The sequence below is a fragment of the Tachypleus tridentatus genome, chromosome 9, assembly GCF_004210375.1.
Source record: "Tachypleus tridentatus isolate NWPU-2018 chromosome 9, ASM421037v1, whole genome shotgun sequence".
Classification (NCBI taxonomy): domain Eukaryota; kingdom Metazoa; phylum Arthropoda; class Merostomata; order Xiphosura; family Limulidae; genus Tachypleus; species Tachypleus tridentatus.
Genome location: NC_134833.1, coordinates 38,786,331 through 38,806,275, shown reverse-complemented (window position 1 = coordinate 38,806,275; position 19,945 = coordinate 38,786,331). Strand labels below are relative to the sequence as shown.

At 34.0% G+C, this 19,945-nt stretch overlaps 1 protein-coding gene across 4 annotated transcripts in view; it reads right to left on the bottom strand.

Moving 5' to 3' along the window:
* Positions 1-19,945, bottom strand: part of LOC143225093 (LHFPL tetraspan subfamily member 2a protein-like) — an 83,122-nt gene that overhangs the window by 12,556 nt on the left and 50,621 nt on the right. For 3 of the 4 annotated variants that reach the window (XM_076453875.1, XM_076453878.1, XM_076453877.1), the window contains exon 2: positions 4,315-4,557. In XM_076453875.1, coding sequence (XP_076309990.1) covers positions 4,315-4,498 — 184 coding nt within the window. In that variant the 5' untranslated portion in view covers positions 4,499-4,557. Of the gene's footprint in view, positions 1-4,314; positions 4,558-16,066; positions 16,218-19,945 lie in introns of those variants that run through there. The other variant, XM_076453876.1, reaches the window with a different exon arrangement.

Sequence of the window (19,945 nt, the reverse complement as noted above, 5' to 3'; positions counted from 1 at the left end):
ACAGTTTCAATGCTCATTAAATATATAGTTACGATTACTACCCAACAGAAAAAATAAGAAACAAACCATCACATCGTATAAGACCTTTGGATTCTATAACAACAGAGTAATTCAGCATAATCATATTACTGACTTGTTACATACATACAGGATAACGAAAATTCAAGTCCGAAAGTTATATCAAAGAAAAAAAAAAAGACTGCTTATACAATTATAACTCATTGAGTCTAACTTTGTAAACATCACTATACTAAATTACTAAATTCAAAACTAAGCAGGACAGAAATTCGATTTACAATTCTGTGAAGGATTTACTATTATATATCTATTTTAATATCGATGTTTGTTTTTAAGTTATATTAATATTTAGAAATGTACATAACTTATACTGTTAAATCTTTATTGCAAAATGTCTGCCTATTCACTCAAGTTATAGAAAACTTTCGACTGTAAGAATCAACATATGTGTGTACGTAGCCACTAGAGTATCGTCTATATTGTTGTGCAGGCTGAAATTTCTAGAAACTCTATTCACTCCTACAAATATAACCAACGTGATGCACTAATAGCCAGTATACATATTATTGATTTCCTATGGTTGGTATACCATAAACTTTGGAAGCTGAAACTGCGAATAACTCTTATTAATCGGGAACTTCAGATATATTGACCAGAAACGTTTATATATTTCAAACGTTATGAACCTTCGATGTGATATCCATTTCCAGACCAGGTAGAAGAAGACTCAATATTGTTTATAAGTTTATTTTGTTTTTTTTTATTTCTCGCAAAGCTACTCAAGAGCTATCTGCGCTAGCTGTCCTTAATTTAACAGTGTAACACTAGAGGAAAGGCACTTAGTCATCACCACCCATCGCCAACACTTGGGCTACTCTTTTACCAACGAATAGTAGATTGACCGTCACGTTATAACGCTCCCACGGCTGAAAGGACGAGCATGTTTGGTGTGACGGAGATTCGAATCCGCGACCCTCGGATTACAAGTCGAATGTTTTAACCTACGTTACCATGGCGGGACATTGATAAGTTTTGAATATAAATTATTATTTGTAATAACCGTTATTATAAATTGTATTATTGGTTTTATACTAAAATATATTTGTAATAAAAAGAAACTATGCCCATCAATATTTTTGGCTAATATCATAAATTGGATATATATAGACATTTATTTAATTTATAAATTTAAATTTTCATTTAACTCAGTTTCAGGCTACTTGAAATTGTAATGAGTAACAATTCACATAACAATACAATATATATATACACTCTATTATTAAAATTCCATTTACCAACTGAAATTCAAATTCAGAATTTTTATCCGTTCAAGGCGAGGGTGCTATGCTCATTTTACGAAATTGTGTAATATAGGTTACGAAGTTTAATAAAATTATATGAAACAAACAGTGCGTTCACTACGTTATTTGATGGGACATTTATCAAAACACTTCACTACCGAACAACGTTTTGTTCTGTATTAATGAAACAGCCCGAAGTTGAAAACTATGGTTATACAATCCTGAATTAAACCTTTTAAGCTAAATAAATGAAACTAAAAGAAACAAAACATAGATACAGAGAGAGGAACTTTTGCAAGAACAAACGCGAAATCAAGCAAAGAAGATTCACAATATAAAGAAGAATCGAAATATATCTAAGAAAGACCCATTAATAACAGACAACTATTTCACGACCTAACAAGAGGGAAGCCTCAATAACCGCGGCACTTGAAATTAATTTAGGCAAAATAAGAGTTAATTAATCTATAAAACCTTTTTCTTTCTTCTTTATTAATTTTTGTTATTTAATTCTTGTGCGCCAGCAATATCACGAATGGAGCTCGCGAGTATGCACGATTCTGTTTTATTACTCATCAGGATCTCTACGAGCCTACCCTTAGAGTGAACTTCTCTCAGACAAGATTATAGTAAATTAACGTATCAGACACGGGGCGTGGCCAAATATATCACTCAAAAGGGTTTGACCTCCTAACTCCAAAACTGTAATTTGATCTAAAAATTGACCTTCATTGATGACAACAAGCGCATAAAAACTCTCGACTAATCACAGAAATCCAGAACAGATTAAATAATTAACTAATACACTTTTTTTTTTAAATTGCATAATTAATTATACCTAAACTCAACGTCCTGACTGGTCCCAAGAGATTAATTTTGCATAGTTTTAAATCATGCGTAAAAACATACTTTTCTCACGCAGCATCATCTCAAAGGATCACAAATAATTAAACAGTTACGAAACAGAACAGATGTAAACAAGTTTATATTACTGTCTGTTGATCACTAGGAAATAATATAAATCATAGTCTTTAAATTATCGAACTAGGTGGCGTCATTCCCAATAACCTTATAATATTTAATTAAAATGGTGTTTCAAGGTTATTTCTTGGAAACACTAAAATAAAAGTTTTATTGAAAAATTAAAAATCTTACTCAATAACTAGGTAAGACTCTCAGATAGAAAAAAATAAACTAGGAAACCCTTGACATTCAATAAAACTATAATAATTAACAGGCCAGTGTTTCAACATTTTCTCCTATTATTCTTTAGGTAAATATAAAAGGGTTGTCCATTAACGCAACACAAATTCAAATTCTTCGAGTTTTTTATGAAATTCGCTAGACTACTACCAAGGACGACGTAGCCCAGTGATTAGTACGTCTGACGTGGATCTGAAGATCCGTGCAACGCGTCCCATTACCCCAAATTTATGGCCTTAGATACGTTGTAACAGTGGCGATCAACTCCGACTATGAGTGATGGGTGCTTAACCGGATGCCTTCACTCTAGCTTATCACTTCGAAATCAGGGAAGTCCGTCACGAGTAGCCCTCATGTGGCTTTACGCAGTATTCAAACAAGCAAATAAAACCTAATTAAACTATCACAAAATACATAGCAAATAAGCAGAAGTTTATTTTTGGTACATGTGATTAATTATATTTCATAAGAACGATTTGTATTTACTTATACATTGGCATGTCGCTGCAGGTGCAACATGATTAGCACCTATATATTTGGTTCATGGCGAATTCCTTACCATTTTTACTGTGGATCATTGCTTGTCAGCAATCTTTCAAATTCAACTTAATGAAAATAGATTTTTTTTTTTTCGGGTGGAGAGATTTATCAATTGTCTTGAGTGGGGTGAGAAGAACGAAATTTTCTGAGCAACCCCGGTTATATCTGACCAAAGCACTAGTGACAGATATATTTAAACTGATTTATCTGCCACGTTATTCGTTCTCTACCGTTCAACAGTGCAATGTTTCCATTTACCAATTGTAGGATTATGTCTTATTCCGAAAAAGAACGTTAAGTAATGAAATTATTAAAAGATGTGGCGCACAATAATAGAATTCTTCGAATAAGATAGCTTTGACTGTTGTCATTATAAACGCCAAACTTGCAGAACGCTTAGGATAGCAACGGGCTTTAAAACCATGTCTCAAGTTTATCCAAAGCGACTTCCTCACTCAAAAAATAGACAGTTATTGATATGATTTGTTAGTTTTTATGAATTTTGCGGAAAGTTACACGAGGGCTATTTGCGCTGACCGTCCCTAATTTAGTAGTGTAAGACTAGAAGGAAGGCAAATAGTCATCACCACCCACTGCCAACTCTTGACCTACTCTTCTACCAACGAATAGTGGGATTGATCATCACATTATAACGCCCCCATGGGTGAGAGGGCGAGCATGTTTAGTGTGAAAGGGATTCGAACCCGCGATCCTCAAGTTACGCGTCGATCGCCCTAACTACCTGGCTGTGCCGGACCATATTGATACGATATAGTGAAAGAGGGCTCGCAAAGCCAGAAGTTTGACAATTTCCTGCAACATCTTAAAATATACAGTTGTTTTCGTAACAAAATGCTGAAAAAAATGGAATCAATGAACTATCTTTGTTGTCTATACCTCGGATATTAAAACCCGATTTTTTAGCGCTGTAAATTCTCTGAATTATCGCTAAGCCATTTAGGATAAAATGGAATCAAATCGGTCCTATCTGACGACAAACTTACCGAACTCACACCACTATATATTACGTAAAATACTACGACACAAAGATATGTCTCTTTACGATAAAACATATGGCTAATATTTTACTCGTCACTATACTATTTTGAACTTAATCTAATTAAGGGTATGGTTATAAATGCACAAATATAATAAATCACCTGTGGTGAATTATTTCTGTGTGTATTAAAGATGTGATATTTTCGTTTATTTTGAAAGTTAAACATATTTACATCTATGTGATGCAACTTACCTAATGTCGGTGAATATGTTTCGCCTTTGTTCATGTCTGTCTGAAACCTTGACCGTAAGCCAGGTATTCTGGGTGGCCCAATTAGCCAGCTGGGTGTAATCACTGCTGCTACCATAGCTAGAAAAGTCGCTATTGTCAACAGCGTCCACAACAACGTCCGCGATGTCACAATGACGTAGCACATTGTTTAACAGGCTACAATGTTTTCCCCATGGAACGAAGAATAATAAAAATGATCATAGCCTACAAGACAAAGAGGAAAATATAATGAAATAGATAAGTCTGATTGCCAATCATTATTTCAATAGTTAGCATGAAATAAAATAATCTAAATCCACTTTAGGAATCAGAGGAAAGCGTCTTTCTTATAGACAAAAATATGTTTAATGAGCAAAATAACTTGAACTAAAGGAGCGAACAGTCAGTTCATAGGTTTATAAACTTTATCATGGTGGTATCGCAACTGCATAGATGTGTACAATTTATAAATGAATTAATAACTTTTAAATATTTCTTCACGGTTAAACCAAACTAAAACGTGTTTATAAGTTTATTCTCATTAACCAGGAATATAACATTTATAAAATAACTTAAGAGTTTGGTTTTCAAGTTCGCGCAGAGCTACACGAGGGCTATCTGCGCTAGCCGTCCCTAATTAAGCAATGTAAGATTAGAGGGAAGGCAGCTAGTCATCACCACCCATTGCCAACCTTTGGTCTACTCTTTTATTAACGAATAGTGGGATTGACTGTTACATTATAACGCCCACACAGTTGAAAAGGCGAACATGTTTGGTGTGACGGAGAGTCGAGTGCTTTAACCACCTGGACATGCCGGCCCTTATCTTAATAGCGAAACAAAATAAAAGCGAGATAAATTGATTCACAATACACGGTTTAGTGATTAATTGACGAGTTATCAGTAACAGACTTAAAAAGCCAAAGGCACAACTGGGCAGAACACTTAAAATTTAAATAAGGTGTAACAAAATAGACCGTTTCGAAATAATGCTCGAGCACCACCAAATAAAACCTTGATATAACTAACATAAACGAAGAAAAGATATGAACTATTTACAGTTACATGAAAATACTTTATTGATAGAATGAATGATTCATGGTAAAAGAATTAATGGAAGAAAGTATCTATAGAGAACTATTTCACGATATGCACGTGGAAAACGTTACATGTCTTTTGCCAAACAGCAACTTTTAACCAAATATTATTTGATTACACACAACGACCATGTTACAAATACAGTAAGGTTCATTCTAGTTGATCTATGTAAAATAATACGTCTTCGTACATAGTACCGGTGTGAACAGATATTGTTAGATGCAACCGCTTATTTCTAATCACCAATTAACACAAGCTGTAGCTTACAATAATTTTAAACGAGATAAATAAGGACTAATGAATCTTATATTATACACGTTATACATTACACCGAAAACGCTTACGTTGTTATGGAAATACTCCAGTCGTTCGCTACACGTTCGCCGTTTATGTAGCAATTCAGTTTATATTAATATTTCTATTTCCGAGCCGTCATGGGTGAAACTTTCAAAATGGCCAAGGTGATACACCTTTTAGAAAATCGCGTTGGTTTCCCCTCTGAACACACTATTATCACAGCAAATCCTAGTAATGTGTTTTCGATATGGTAATTACTCATATTACATTTCTTTGTCATGTCATAAAACAGTATATGACTAAAAATATTATTTTGTGTATATGATATGATAATTATTGATATCACGTTTCTTGTCATATCACAAGGCAGCACATGGTTAAAAATATTACTTTGCATCTACGATATAATAAATAGTTATATGGCATTTCTTTGTCATGTCTATTGGTAAATTTAGGTAGGTGGAGGAAGGGGCTCAGCCTCAGGGACACTGATCTTAATAGGGGCCCATTTATAATTTTATTCCATGTAAAATTACATGAAATGTAATAAAAAATATTAGCCCCTGGGCCCACATAGCCTTAAATCCTTAGTCATGTCATAAGGCAGTATGTGACTAAAAAATATTACTTTGTGTACATGATACGATAACAACTGATATCACATTTCTTTGTCATGTCATAAAGCAGTGAATGACTAAAGAGATTACTTTGTGTACACGATACGATAACAATTGATATCACATTTCTGTTATGTCATAAGGCAGTGACTGACTAAAGAGATTACTTTGTGTACACGATACGATAACAACTGATATCACATTTCTGTCATGTCATAAGACAGTGAGTGACTAAAAATATTACTTTGTGTACAAGATACGATAATAACTGACATCACATTTCTTTGCCATGTCATAAAGCAATGAGTGACTAAAACAAAATTACTTTGAAAAACTTGACCAACATAAATATAATTTCTGTAATTCTCGCCAAAAAGTAGCAGACGGAAAATGATCACTACCATTGAAACTGTGTAACTTGTAAACTACGTGAATTTCATTACCAGAACAAGATAACTGGTTAACCCACTTCTTTTACCCATCTATACGTAAGGAGTTTGACTAAAGTAAACACACTCAACAGATTGAGGTTATATGGATAAACAACTGAACGAAAGGGATGAGATTGGCAGCCATTTCAATTTTTATTACGCAAAGTCAGCACTAAAAAAAGTGACGTTTAACCTCATATTGGATAGCTACTTCAGGTGGACGAACAGTTCATGTGCTACAGCTCAGAATGGTGGAAGGGGCGACCCTTGTCCCTCTTATAGCATTACGTTTTAGTACTGGTATCGTCCGGTTACTTTTCTAGTATTTTATAACATAAGTCATCATAAAACCTGTTGTATAAACAATGAGATTTATTTTCCATACTGAATTTTTAAGCCAAATAGCGTTGTAAGTTGGTATATACATGAATCATGCCTTACATTATGAAACAACCAGTCAAAACATAAAAAAACGCATTTCAGTATTAAACTAGACTTTGTGTTTTATTTCACAAAATAACATTGTTGAGATAAGTGTTACCTTACTTGTTACGTTGGTAAAAGCAAAGAGATGGTCTTATTTCTCAGATGTAATCTAGTAGATTACATGAAGACATATCACTATCTCTTTCATTACCTCTTCTGATAAAAAAAAAAGGTTGATCTACGTGTAGCTCCCAATAAGACAATTATTTGTTTTTCCAGAAGCCGTATAAACACTCACTATATGATCTGGTTGAGTGACATCGTTAACGTATTTTAAGAACAAGTTTGGGAGCTATAATGATACATGAAGTAACTAAAAATATAAAATATATAAACATCACGTGTGCCTGAATTTGGTTATTTCACGAAGGAAAACAAAACACAAGATTGCACTTCTGACAATACATAACTAACTACATGGAATCTTCCTGAATGAAATGTGCTGAGCTGAGACCCCAACCAAAGTGTAAAAGTAAAAAACAACAACAACAAAAAAACTAATATACGGTTGGATACTTAGTTATAACTACTACATCTATCAATGCTGAGACTGTGAATATAAACTTTCATCCATACAAGTGATTCATCATTGAATTGCCACCTACCGTTTTCTAAGATAGTGAATAAAAAGTACAGTTTAACTAAGTTGGAATGAAAAACGGTTACAAATTATTTCGGTTCGCTGCAACTATCGTTTGCACATAGACATACATACATAGAATGCACTGCACGAATCCAACACACAGTTACGTACTCCAGGTAGACATGAGAAACAGGAATATCATCTAATGGAAAACTTCACTAAAATCAATAACTAGCCACATGATCTGGAAAACAATATCCTAGACAAACAGATAATGGAATCAAAAATATTTCTGATCGTAATAATAAAAACTCTATGTTTCATATACTATCATACTTTCAATGTATTATCATAAGGAAATATAACTTGCATATTAGCGTAAAGTTAGTAACAAAACTGGGTAATTTGTAACCTAATAAAACAGTGTCTGTAAGGAAAAAAAATACAAGGTCGGATATTTATCATTTCGTTTCTGTTCTTTATACGTTTCCACATTTCTTGACCACTCAGCACCAGACTTGACACACTGGCACAGGATTACATAAGGCAGGATTTGAATCCACATCACATCGAGTTTCACATTGATGTAATTCTTGAAAGCAGTGTGTGTTTTTTCCAGTGTTGGTAGTTTTATGCATTTTTAATGTTTATTATGTTAAGATAATGAAATGGAAGCACAGTTTCCTATCCTTTGTTATAAAAGAGTTATTATTTAACCTTGGTATTCCAGCTGGTAGTAGTTTGTTTGTTTGGAATTTTGCGCAAAGCTATACGAGGGCTATCTGCGATAGCCGTCCTTAATTTAACAGTGTAGGTAGGACTAGAGGGAAGGCAGCTAGTCATCACCACCCATCGCCAACTCTTTGGTCTGTTTTATCAACAAATAGTGGGATTGATCGTTACGTTATAACGCTTCCCCAGCTGAAAAGGAGAGCATGTGTGGTGTGAGAGGGCTTCGAACCCGGGACCCTCAGATTACAAGTCGAGTGCCTTAATCACCTGGTCCCGCCGGGCCTCTGGTAATAATATAAAGAATGTAATTTATCGATAGGATTGTAACTCAGTGAGACTTTTAGAAACTTAGAACAAGACTAAGGAACACAAACCGCCACTATTTCTGAGCATTTTAAAGCCTGCGGTAACGTATGTTTAATGGAATGAGTCAAAATCTTACGTTTTGAAAGTAATATTACTATTAGAAATAAGAAGGAATCCTCGATGAACGCGGCATTTGAAATTCTTTTAGATTAGAGTAAATTAACGAGACTTTTTTAACCTTTTATTAGCTATATTTTTTATGCACCAGCAACACCAAGCGTGGGTTGCGCGTGCACCTGATTCAACTTTATTACTCATCAGCATATCTAAGATCCTACCCTCAAACTGAAATTCTTTTTGACAGAATTAGAGTAAATTAATCTATGAAACTTTTATCAATGTCAATCTGAAGGCTTATACCACTTGAGACCAAAAGTGTAATGAGGATGTCAAATCGGTGAAGAGATGACATAACTATGAGCTAAAAGCTTGTACTTAAAAAAACAAACAAACAAACAAACTCAGATTCGTTCTATGAGCCCATATGTTGCAGCTGATAAACAAGGAAAGTTTGAAAATGAGACCCATAAATCCAAAAATTAACAAATACCTACTCACACCACTGTATCTCTTGAAAAGTGTGCCTAACCCAAACAATCAACGTGGGAAAAAAATACTGTCGGCTATTTTTAGTCGGTCTAATCAACGTTTCGTGATGTTGATATCCATGTTAAACATTCATATCTAATTGTTTGTTTTGTGAATTTTCTTTCACAATTTTGTTAACATTTTCTCCTTTTTTATTTTATCATTTAGTTTTAATATCGTTGACGTCATAATGATGGAGCGTCACTTGTATAACTCACGTACTTTTGTTGGCTTAAATTAGTATTTGTTCTCTTTCAAACCATTGTACGTCAAACACCTGAAGTTGCCAGCAACCTGATGAAACGTAGTAAACTTGTATACATATTACCCTCAATAAACTCAAAGTTTGTGCCATCGAAGTTGTTAATATAATAGTTTCTTAAGTTACTTCACTGTATCTATTTAACTTTAAACTTGTTATTGTTTCATTCTTTTCTCATTCTTTACCAAAGGATTTTAATTTTTCACTACTCTTTTCAGACCCGGCATGGCCAGGTGGGTTAAGGCGTCAGATTCATAATCTGAGGGTCGCGGGTTCGAATCCCTGTCGAACCAAACATGTTTTCAGCTGTGGGCACGTTATAATGTGACAGTTAATCCCACTATTCGTTGGTAAAAAAGTAGCCCAAGAGTTGGCGGTGGGTGGTGATGACTAGCTGCCTTCCCTCTAGCCTTACACTGCTAAATTGGGGATGGATGGATAACGCAGAAATAAAAACAAACAAACAGAAAAGACTATTCCTGTTGTAGAAATTTAAAACAAACAAACAGAAAAGTAACTTTTTAATCTTTAGTGCAGACCTTCGATTCGCCTAAATTAACGACTAGATACGTGAGTTATATCTAACGCCCAAAGTATAAGAAATAAAGGTTATAGTCGTCTCTTCCAAAATAAACGTGTAGAGATTCTTTCTTTCTCATATAACCACGATTTGTGTTATATTCATTTACAGCGTATGATAGTTTGTTTGTTTTTGGAATTTCGCGCAAAGCTATACGAGGGCTATCTGCGCTAGCCTTCCCTAATTTAGCAGTGTAAAATTAGTTTGTTTTTGGTTTTGAAATTTCGCGCAAAGCTACACGAGGGCTATCTGCGCTAGCCGTCCTTACTTTTGCAGTGTAAGACTAGAGGGAAGGCAGTTAGTCATCACCACCCACCGCCAACTCTTGGACTACTCTTTTATTCATGAATAGTGGGATTTTCCGTCACACTATAACACCTCCGCGGTTAAAAGGGCGAGCATGTTTGGTATGACGGGGATTCGTACCCGCGACCCTCCGATTATGAGTCGAGCCCGCGTATGATAATAAAGGTTTCTTTGTTTGTAGCTAAGTACAAATTTACACAGTGGGCCATTTGTACTGTGCTTACCACAGTATCCAAATCCGGTTTTTTGTGTTATAGACTTTCAAATGTACCGCACATGTTATGTCCAATATCAAATTGAACTTTATCTTTTGTGTGTGTGTGTTTTGTTCAAAGAAAGTTTGAAACCAACCTTTTTGAGCCTCGTCTTCAGGGACGTAACTACATTACTTAAATTGCGAGAAGAAAAACATATGTGTTACCCAATACAACTTGAAACTGTACCAACATAAAGTAATAATACACAGAACTCACCGGAAATGTTGTAAAAGGAAAAATAACCGTAGCGAAGTTACTTCTCTAAGTTTACAAGCTTCTACAGCAAAAATTAAGATAACCAGAACTACAAACTTGGAAAACAGAAAAGCTTTCAAGTAAACAGGGCACGTACTTTTATTTCGCACAAATACCAGTAGAATGACAAAAGCCATCACAACCTTAACTACAGATGGAAATATAGAATCTTTAAGTTTTCTACAGTCAGTTTTACTTTATTAGAATAATATGTTCTCTCTGTATAAGCCATTTTAAAATTGTAAGTTACTTACATTTTTATAAAGCTCAAAACCAGACAATAAACTACCTGTGCTTGCCCACCGCATATATCGTAACTTGATGATTATAAATCCTCAGGCTTTCCGCTAAGCCACTGCATGTCTTGGAAACTAGATTCATTGAGTTTGACCCAAAATGTGACTGCTATTTTTCAAAAGACCCCAATAGAAACGTTGATTTACAACACACGATTCTGACAAACGTATTACAAATGTTTTTACTGTCCATGCAGCTGGTTTTAAACCTCTCGACATAAAAAAAGTTAACAGTAATTTAGTAAGAAAAAAAGTCAAAACCTAAATTAACCCTGACTGCATTATTAGCATGTTTTTCTGAAAGAACTAACTGCACTATTAGCATGTTTTTCTGAAAGAACTAACTGCACTATTAGCATGTTTTTCTGTTTCATTATAATAGTTCTCATCTAAACCGACGTTTTAGCAGATGGCTGGCTCATTAGTTAAACTCTGTTTGATGACATTGTATGTAATATAACACCCACAGGAAATCAATAATCTGAAGTTTTTTATAGAAGTTTCTTTAGATTTGTTTCCATATTTTTTTCTATTTAAGTACAGTCCCCCAATTCTAAACTTTTATTAACGTGCTATGTTTGTGATTTCACGACGAAGGAATATTTTGTCAAGTGTCAAAAACATAAGACGTCTAAAGACAAAGAAATGAGTTATTCAAGAAATATAAGCTAAATTAAAGAGAATGAGGAAAAAAGGAGAAACCTTATTTAAACCACTACCACAGTCTTTTATCATCCTTCAAAGTTAATTTGACTTTTAAATCTGGCATGCATCACATACTTAAGAACACGACGTTTCTGCACCAGTATTGGTTGATGTGAATCACTTTATTTTTTGCACTACACAAAAATAAGGGAGTTAGGAAGACTAATTTCCTGTAAAATATTTCTTTATAAATTTATATAAAAATAAAATAACTTACCCCTTCGCAATCTGTTTTAGCCTAAACTTATAAAAACGCAATCTTGCAATATGTTTATTTTAGCGCAGATCTGCACCATGGGCTATTTATGTCAACAGAGGGTATAGAGCCCCAAATTCTTACGTTTTAACATCTCAAGCTTACTGTTAAACAACCTGGATTAAGATATAGTAAACTATTAAGAGACGAACTTACACTTAAGTACACAGAGATAAAATTGAAATAACTTTCGAAAGCATAATTAAGCACAAATAAGTTGCTAAGTTATTGTTGTTTGTAATTGAGCACAAAGCTGACCATTATGGTTATCAAGACCTAGTTTTTAGCCTTGTAAGTCCGCAAACACACAATTGTGTCACTGGAGGGGCGAGCTGTCAAGAGATCAATTACTATGAGATAATAAACTTAAGCACATACTGTCGTGATCAGAGTTTTTGATCTGTTTTCTTCAATTCCTAATTGTCCGTTGTAAGTGATTACAATATAATATTTGTACGTATCTGCAACTGGAAATCTCACTGTTCAGTAACCAAGAAAAACGGTTATTCTAAACTGTTTTTGTTTTGTTTGTAGTAAGCACAGAGCGACATAATAGAGCTTTGCTGGTCTCACCAAGGGGATCGAACCTCGCTTTCAAGTCATTTATCTTGTCTGTTGTGTACACTGCTAGAATATTCTATGCAATACTGTACTTGTGGTATGATATACAAATTACTAGAATGGTATGTGGTTGAACTGTATTTAAAAAATGTTATCCTTTGCTCTCGCTTTTGACTCATAAAAATTGTGGGAAGAAATAATGGTTTCTGCCTGACGTGTGTATAAATAGAATTTCATAGAAAGGAAGCTTGTCTCTTATTTGATGTGTATATTAATAAAATATTACCGAAATAAAACATGGTTCTTGATTGATGTATGCATTATTAGAATGTTATCGAAAGAAAACATGATTCTTGACTGATATGTGAATTATAAGAATGTTATCGAAACAAAACATGCTTCTCGATTCAAATGGTACATTACTAAAATACTGTAAAAAGAGAAAATGTAACTTAAATCATAATGTTTGTCTAGTAAAATCCATTAAAACATATTAAAGTTCATTGAAATCTTTATCTATCTATTATTCTATTCCTTTTTCACAAAATAATCAACTTCATTACAAATATTTTAAAATGTGTTTTACATGAAAACTTTAATATTTAAAGTATTTTCTGTCTTTCTGTTCTGTTTTGTATTTATAAAACAGGCAGTGTATTAAATATAGTGTGTTGGCTGTGTATATTGAAAAGCGGCTTTATTGAAGCTAAGAAAGTTAATAATATATCGATAAATACCAGGTCTGGTAGTATGTACCACATAAAATAAAAACTACAAATCAATTGTACCCATCTAATATTAATCACTATTGTTTTCCCTGGCATACACCACACATATCAATGATATTTTACGCAACTTCTAACTAATATTTCACGACAATTACAAAGTTATTGCAGAGAGATTCCACTTCTGATAATCAGTCATAGTTTGTTCTATTTTTCTTTCAGTTGTAGTGTCTATTGTGTATCGTGGGATAAAAAGCCTTTTTTTTGGTTCTCTAATGGACTAAAGGTTTTCTTATATATAAAACAACTGATCTCAACACGTTAATTGCAACGAAACGGTTATTAAATTGTTGGACACAGGATTTTTTTATTTTTGCATTAAAAAGATTTTATACGTTATGACCAGATTAAAATATTTGTTTGACGCTGTTATTTAATAGGTTGAGATCGTATGAAAAAACACATGCCGCAAAAACCAAAATCAGAAGAATACAATAACTGTACATTGGTAACGTTTGTTGTTGTAAAAATACAGCAATTTGAAAACATTGTTTCTTACTGTAGGAGTCAAAACTAATAATTGTTCTGCATTTCCTAATTGATTTGCTATCATTACAACAATTTATTCCTATACTATTACAGTACGATCTACCATTCAAATAGATATTGCTCTTGTTCTACCAAATAATTTTAGGAAAATTTAACATCTACTAACGACTTCGTCGCCACGACCTATATAAAATAAGTAACCTCAAAATGGAAATCCACTCAGCTAACTTTAAGCCCTTTTACACTTGTTTAATGATCCACTTACCACCATGTTAAGCAAGTTCCTCATACTACGTTATAGAGCGTCACTCAACCTTTCAACAAGGTCTATCCATATATATACGCCAAACGTCGTCTCTAATATTGAGTGGAAACATCAACTGTGTTTAGTCTTATTGTGTTTTGTTAATCATAACTTACCACGTGCACGGTCAATCTTCTAGAACGTATATGGCAGTTGTAGCATGTTTTACATATTATATATTCTTCTTCTGTTACTCTTTACGTTCTTACAGAATAAAGAATACAATTATCGACTACGTGTTAGTTGTCAAGTTTTTATAATGACGTATTACGTGGGTATCTCCTCTGATATCGATAAGCACAAACATCAACTACGTTTGGTATTCTTATGTTTCACTTATAACACCTTAAAACATAACAATCTTCTCTGATACATAGAGCACAATTATCATTTACATTGAGTTGCCCTAGGTGTTTGTAATAATGTACCAAGCGGGCATTTCGTTTAATATAGATAATACAAACACCAACTACGTGTGATAGTCACGTTTCATTCATAATAACTTAGAACATAGAATCTCATCTAATATATAGAAAATAAACATCAACTACGTTTAATAGTCACACGTTTCATTTACGATAAACAAATCAGTACAACCACTTCAACAAGCACTGCAAGAAACACGTTATTCAGCAGGTACTGTGAAAAGAACACTTCCTGTCGCTTAGTAACAACAATTAGTGAAATATTTCCAGGCTACATCTCTCACGATGCTTGCATCTCAGGCCGTGAAGAAGTTCAATTTGTTATTGTTGCTGATGAAAGCTAAGTTAAGAGTGGGTTAAAACTCAGAATCTTTCCCTGTGAGCTTTGTTCTTCCCGCACGTGAAGAAAAACTAAGTGCTGTGATTTTTCGAAATCCATTGAAAAGTATATGTAGTTTGATTCTTTACCTCAGTCAGTCAGTCTAAAATAAATCTAAAGTGTGCAAAATGTAAGTATATACGTAATCATTAACAACGGTTAATATTCACGGAAGTAGATATGAATGCTGGACACAGACTGTGAAATCAAACTCTTAACTGGCTTAAACGTGAGTAGCTCTACAGGTAGCAGTAAATCTATTAAACCTTTGTTTTTGTAACAACAACTAAACGAGCAATCTTACAGAAAAAATAAATCAAGTTTAAAAGGTATCGACTTTGTTTCCTGAAGATTTAGAAGAAACCAGTTTTTTTTCTGTAACTTTTGAACTGGTGTCAAATCAACTCGGTTTACCACGATACGATTTTGTTACTTTAAATTATTAAATGCCCAGCCTTCGAACGATGATACGAAACTCACTCAATAAGTACACAAATAAACACATGTCATTCATTAACATATTACAGAATTTTTTTCAAAGAATGTTTCCCAAAACTCAAGTGAATTTACTTTCCAATACGCGCTATAAGATTAATATTTAATAAAATCTCCCCATGTAAATTTTAGCCTATGACAAGAGTCGTAAATTTATATACCTAAGGCAATTTGTACATACCTTGAAAATTGTAAAAGATGACAGTATAAAAGGCTATTGTTAGATGTTCGAATCATGTACTAATTCTCTACTGCTGATGAAAGGAGTGCACTGCATATATATATTTCATATAGTAATTACTGCCTGTCGAACGTTCGACTTGCTGTTTCACAGTCACCGAATCATCATCCCCTACATCTGTTGCTTACCGCCTAACTTATTATAGAAAATAAAAACCTACGAAGGGTTTATAGATAACATACACGCACGAGATCCTTAATTGAAATTAGAAATCCCCTGGGGCTGAATTAGTATTGAGAAGCTTAACAGATGTATAAAATTTGATTTTTATGCTACAGGGGGCGTTCTTGTTAGACTTAGAAAGAAGGCCGGCTACTCCATACGAAAGGCTAAACTAGGATTATCATAAGAGTAATTGTGATGTATGTTTAGCGTAAATAGGATTAATCATTCAACTAATGGCTTAAACCAATCATTACAAAAGTTGTGCTTGTTCCAGTAAAACCGACTAGGGAATCTAACGCGACGTCCAAACTGTAAGAGAGGAAGTCGTGCTTGGTTTGTAGAAAGTAACAGGAAATATATGACTGAAAGTGGTTATCTTCACCTCTAACTATACATCTTTATCACAAAACCATAATTATTAACGTAAATATGACTTCACTTTCTGGGGAAAAAAGTCAGAAAACTCTATAGATCTTGCACAACATTATAAATAGGTAGGTTTTTACATACAAATGATTAATGATTCAAATCTATATATGTGTAAAAACGGCTGGTTTGGTTTGAGAAAATTATCTACATAAATTTTTTTCTCTACAAGTGGGTTTTCTCGTCATCACTGATTCAGATCTGAACAACTGACAAAGTTTATGTTGCTCTCCTAAGAAAAAGAAAAATCTGTTTGATAATTTATTAACAATACGTTTTGGTATGGCTGGACTCTCCTGGACTGCTTATTGTTTACCATTAATAATCTCAGAATCACACTTTATCTGATATATTGATAGCCGATGATGTCTTTTTCTTTTTTAAACTCATAACTGTCCTAATGAACTTAATGTTGAGTAAAAGGTGTCTTCGGCAATAAATATAGTAGATGTAGTTACATATTTAATTAACAAAGCGTATTGGTCGTAATCTCAGACCTGATCTCTTCTGGATTGGTGTACATCTGTTCAATAGTACGGGCTGTGAATCGAAAGTTTAGATTTCAAGATGTGATGCCGTATAACACGCTTCATACTTCCAGCTGTAGATTTGTTGAAAAATGCAGCACCTATGCCCCTATTCGGTCCAAAGAATCCAACTAAGCCGTCGTACAAGCGGGAACTGCTAGGCAGTTGCTCCCTTTTGGCTATTTCTCTTTACCACGCATCTTCCTATGTTAGTGGTAGTTAGGGCACTTGACTCTCCATCTAAAGATTGCGGGGCCGAAACCCGTCACTGAAAATGCTCGTTCTTTCAGCCGAAAGAACGTTATAATGTAACGATCAATGACACTATTCATCAATTAAGAATATATCAAGAGTTGGAGTGATAGTATTAGCGTGTTGATTTCTCTATATTTTTATCATCTCAAAATTAAAAACGACTGGTTTAGATGGCCCTCTAGAAGCTTCGCACGAAATTCATCAAAATAACGCTTCTCAGTTTCACAACTAGGAAGATTAAAACTTGACAGTAGGATTTAGGGTGACCCGGACGTTCTTTAATATGTGACATCAGATACAGTGTGAGACTAGGAATAGGTTTTTCCGGATTGTTTAGACCACGTTTATAATTGGATTGTGTGTTCCTGCCTCACCCCTTGTGATCCTGAAGTGCCATGTTTAAAATTGTAATCATAACTCCAACTCACAAGCTAGCATTACCAAATGTGGAACACGTGTTCAGGTGCTATGGACAAGTGTCTAACGGGTTTGTTTTTGGGTACAGAATCCTACTGAAGCGGCTACAGAAGTAAGTAACTTAGGACGATGAAGGAGCTTGAGAGATTTGTTTGTTAGTTTTTGAATTTTGCGCAAAGCTACACGACGGCTATCTGCGCTAGTCATCCTTAACTTAGCAGTGTAAGACTAGAGGGAAGGCAGCTAGTCATCATCACCCACCGCCAACTAACTCTTAGGATATTTGTTTATCAACGAATAGTGGGATTGACCATTACATTATATCGCCCCCACAGCTGAAAGGCGAGCATAATTGCTGTGAAGGGGATTCGAACTCGCGACCCTCAGATTAGCTTGAGGGGTAACTTAGGGCTTCCGTGAATTGTGAGGGGGACTTTGAATTCCGTATTGGAGAGTGGGTATTTTATAAAAATTATATTGGTAATAATAATAATATCAATCTAAAATTTACAGAAACATTGGCCTTGCAATTAATCGTTTTACCTTAGAGTCAAACTAACAAAAGTACACAGTGTTGGTATGACACATTTATTTCCTAGACACCTGTATGATGAGGCAAAGTCCGAGAAACAAATTTAGCAGAGATTAAACTCAAAATAAACGTAAGCTACAGATGCAAATTTTAGTATGTTTTTGTGGTCATTTATGATAACACTACCCATTAGGGGATAAAGGGTATAAATTAAAATGCCCCAATTTTTTTGCTCAGTTGTGCCACTGCATGAGGAAAGAACATAGACAAAGTTTCATTTCAATCGCGAAGTATTTAGGGGTCGCGCATCCCTCGCAAAGTTCACTATTTTCCTTAAATTTACCCTACATTACATTGTTAATGGTAATTAAATTATTTAAAGAAATTATTTAATATTTATTGATTATACAATTAGCAAAAACATAAAAACTTGAAAGAAAAATTTATTTCATTGAAGTTTTATCTTGCCTGCCCCCTTCGCATTATGTTCGCCGATGTTCTCTGCCACCTGAATCATATACTGAAATTGATCTTCGTTCTTGGTGCGGCCCTTTGTCGTAAACTGTTGAATTAAAGCTACTCCTCTTTCAGCTGCGTCATTTGTCACAAAAAGTTTCTTTACTCTGTCTTTTCCTTGTTTGTACTCTTCGGAGGAGCTCCACTCTTTCGGTGGTAATGATAAAAACGCGCTACTAATATCCAAATGGTAAAAAATTTTCTTCATGTTAGACATCATGAAGAGCTCAAATAACACAAGCGATAGATTATACATAAGCTATCCTACTAAGGTCCAATTACAGATATTTAGAACCACGTTAAATTAATATATGTGTATATATATATATATAGTTTATCAGTATGTATTTTCAAATACTTTAATTAAAATTAAGATTTTAATTCATCGGAAAAACATAAAATATTCTAATTTACACGGCTACAAACTTTCTAACTTGAATTTTCACTTCTGAAGGGCCTTGTATTTTGACATTGGTTAACTGCTTATATTTTAGTTTATGGTAAAATATTCACGTGCTTAACTGGCAGAAATAATCCAAGATTAATCCCAGTAGATCTGTGAAATATGCTTGTTCATACTGAACTTAGCACAGTTTCTCTATGTTAGAAATATGTTTGAATAGATAAGTTATTACCTAACCTTCCTTCTGTAATAATGCACATAAAACTTAAGCTTCACCGTAATATAACAAATTCATTAGCATTAATTTTAAAACCACAATGTTAAAGACTCACGTTGCATAGGTAACGAACACTTTTTTCAGTGTATACTTCTCCACTTCTTACATACAAAATTTCAGTCGCCCAGTAGATCAATTAAAAATTAAGATTCATGGAATTCATTACAGTTGCATCGATTATTTTGTTTAAAAATTATTCTCATTGTTGGTAGACATTACAAACGGCTGTAATAGATAATGCTTGGATAATTTCACTCTTCGCCAAAACAAGCTTATCGGTTCAAGGGAAAGAAGGCCATCT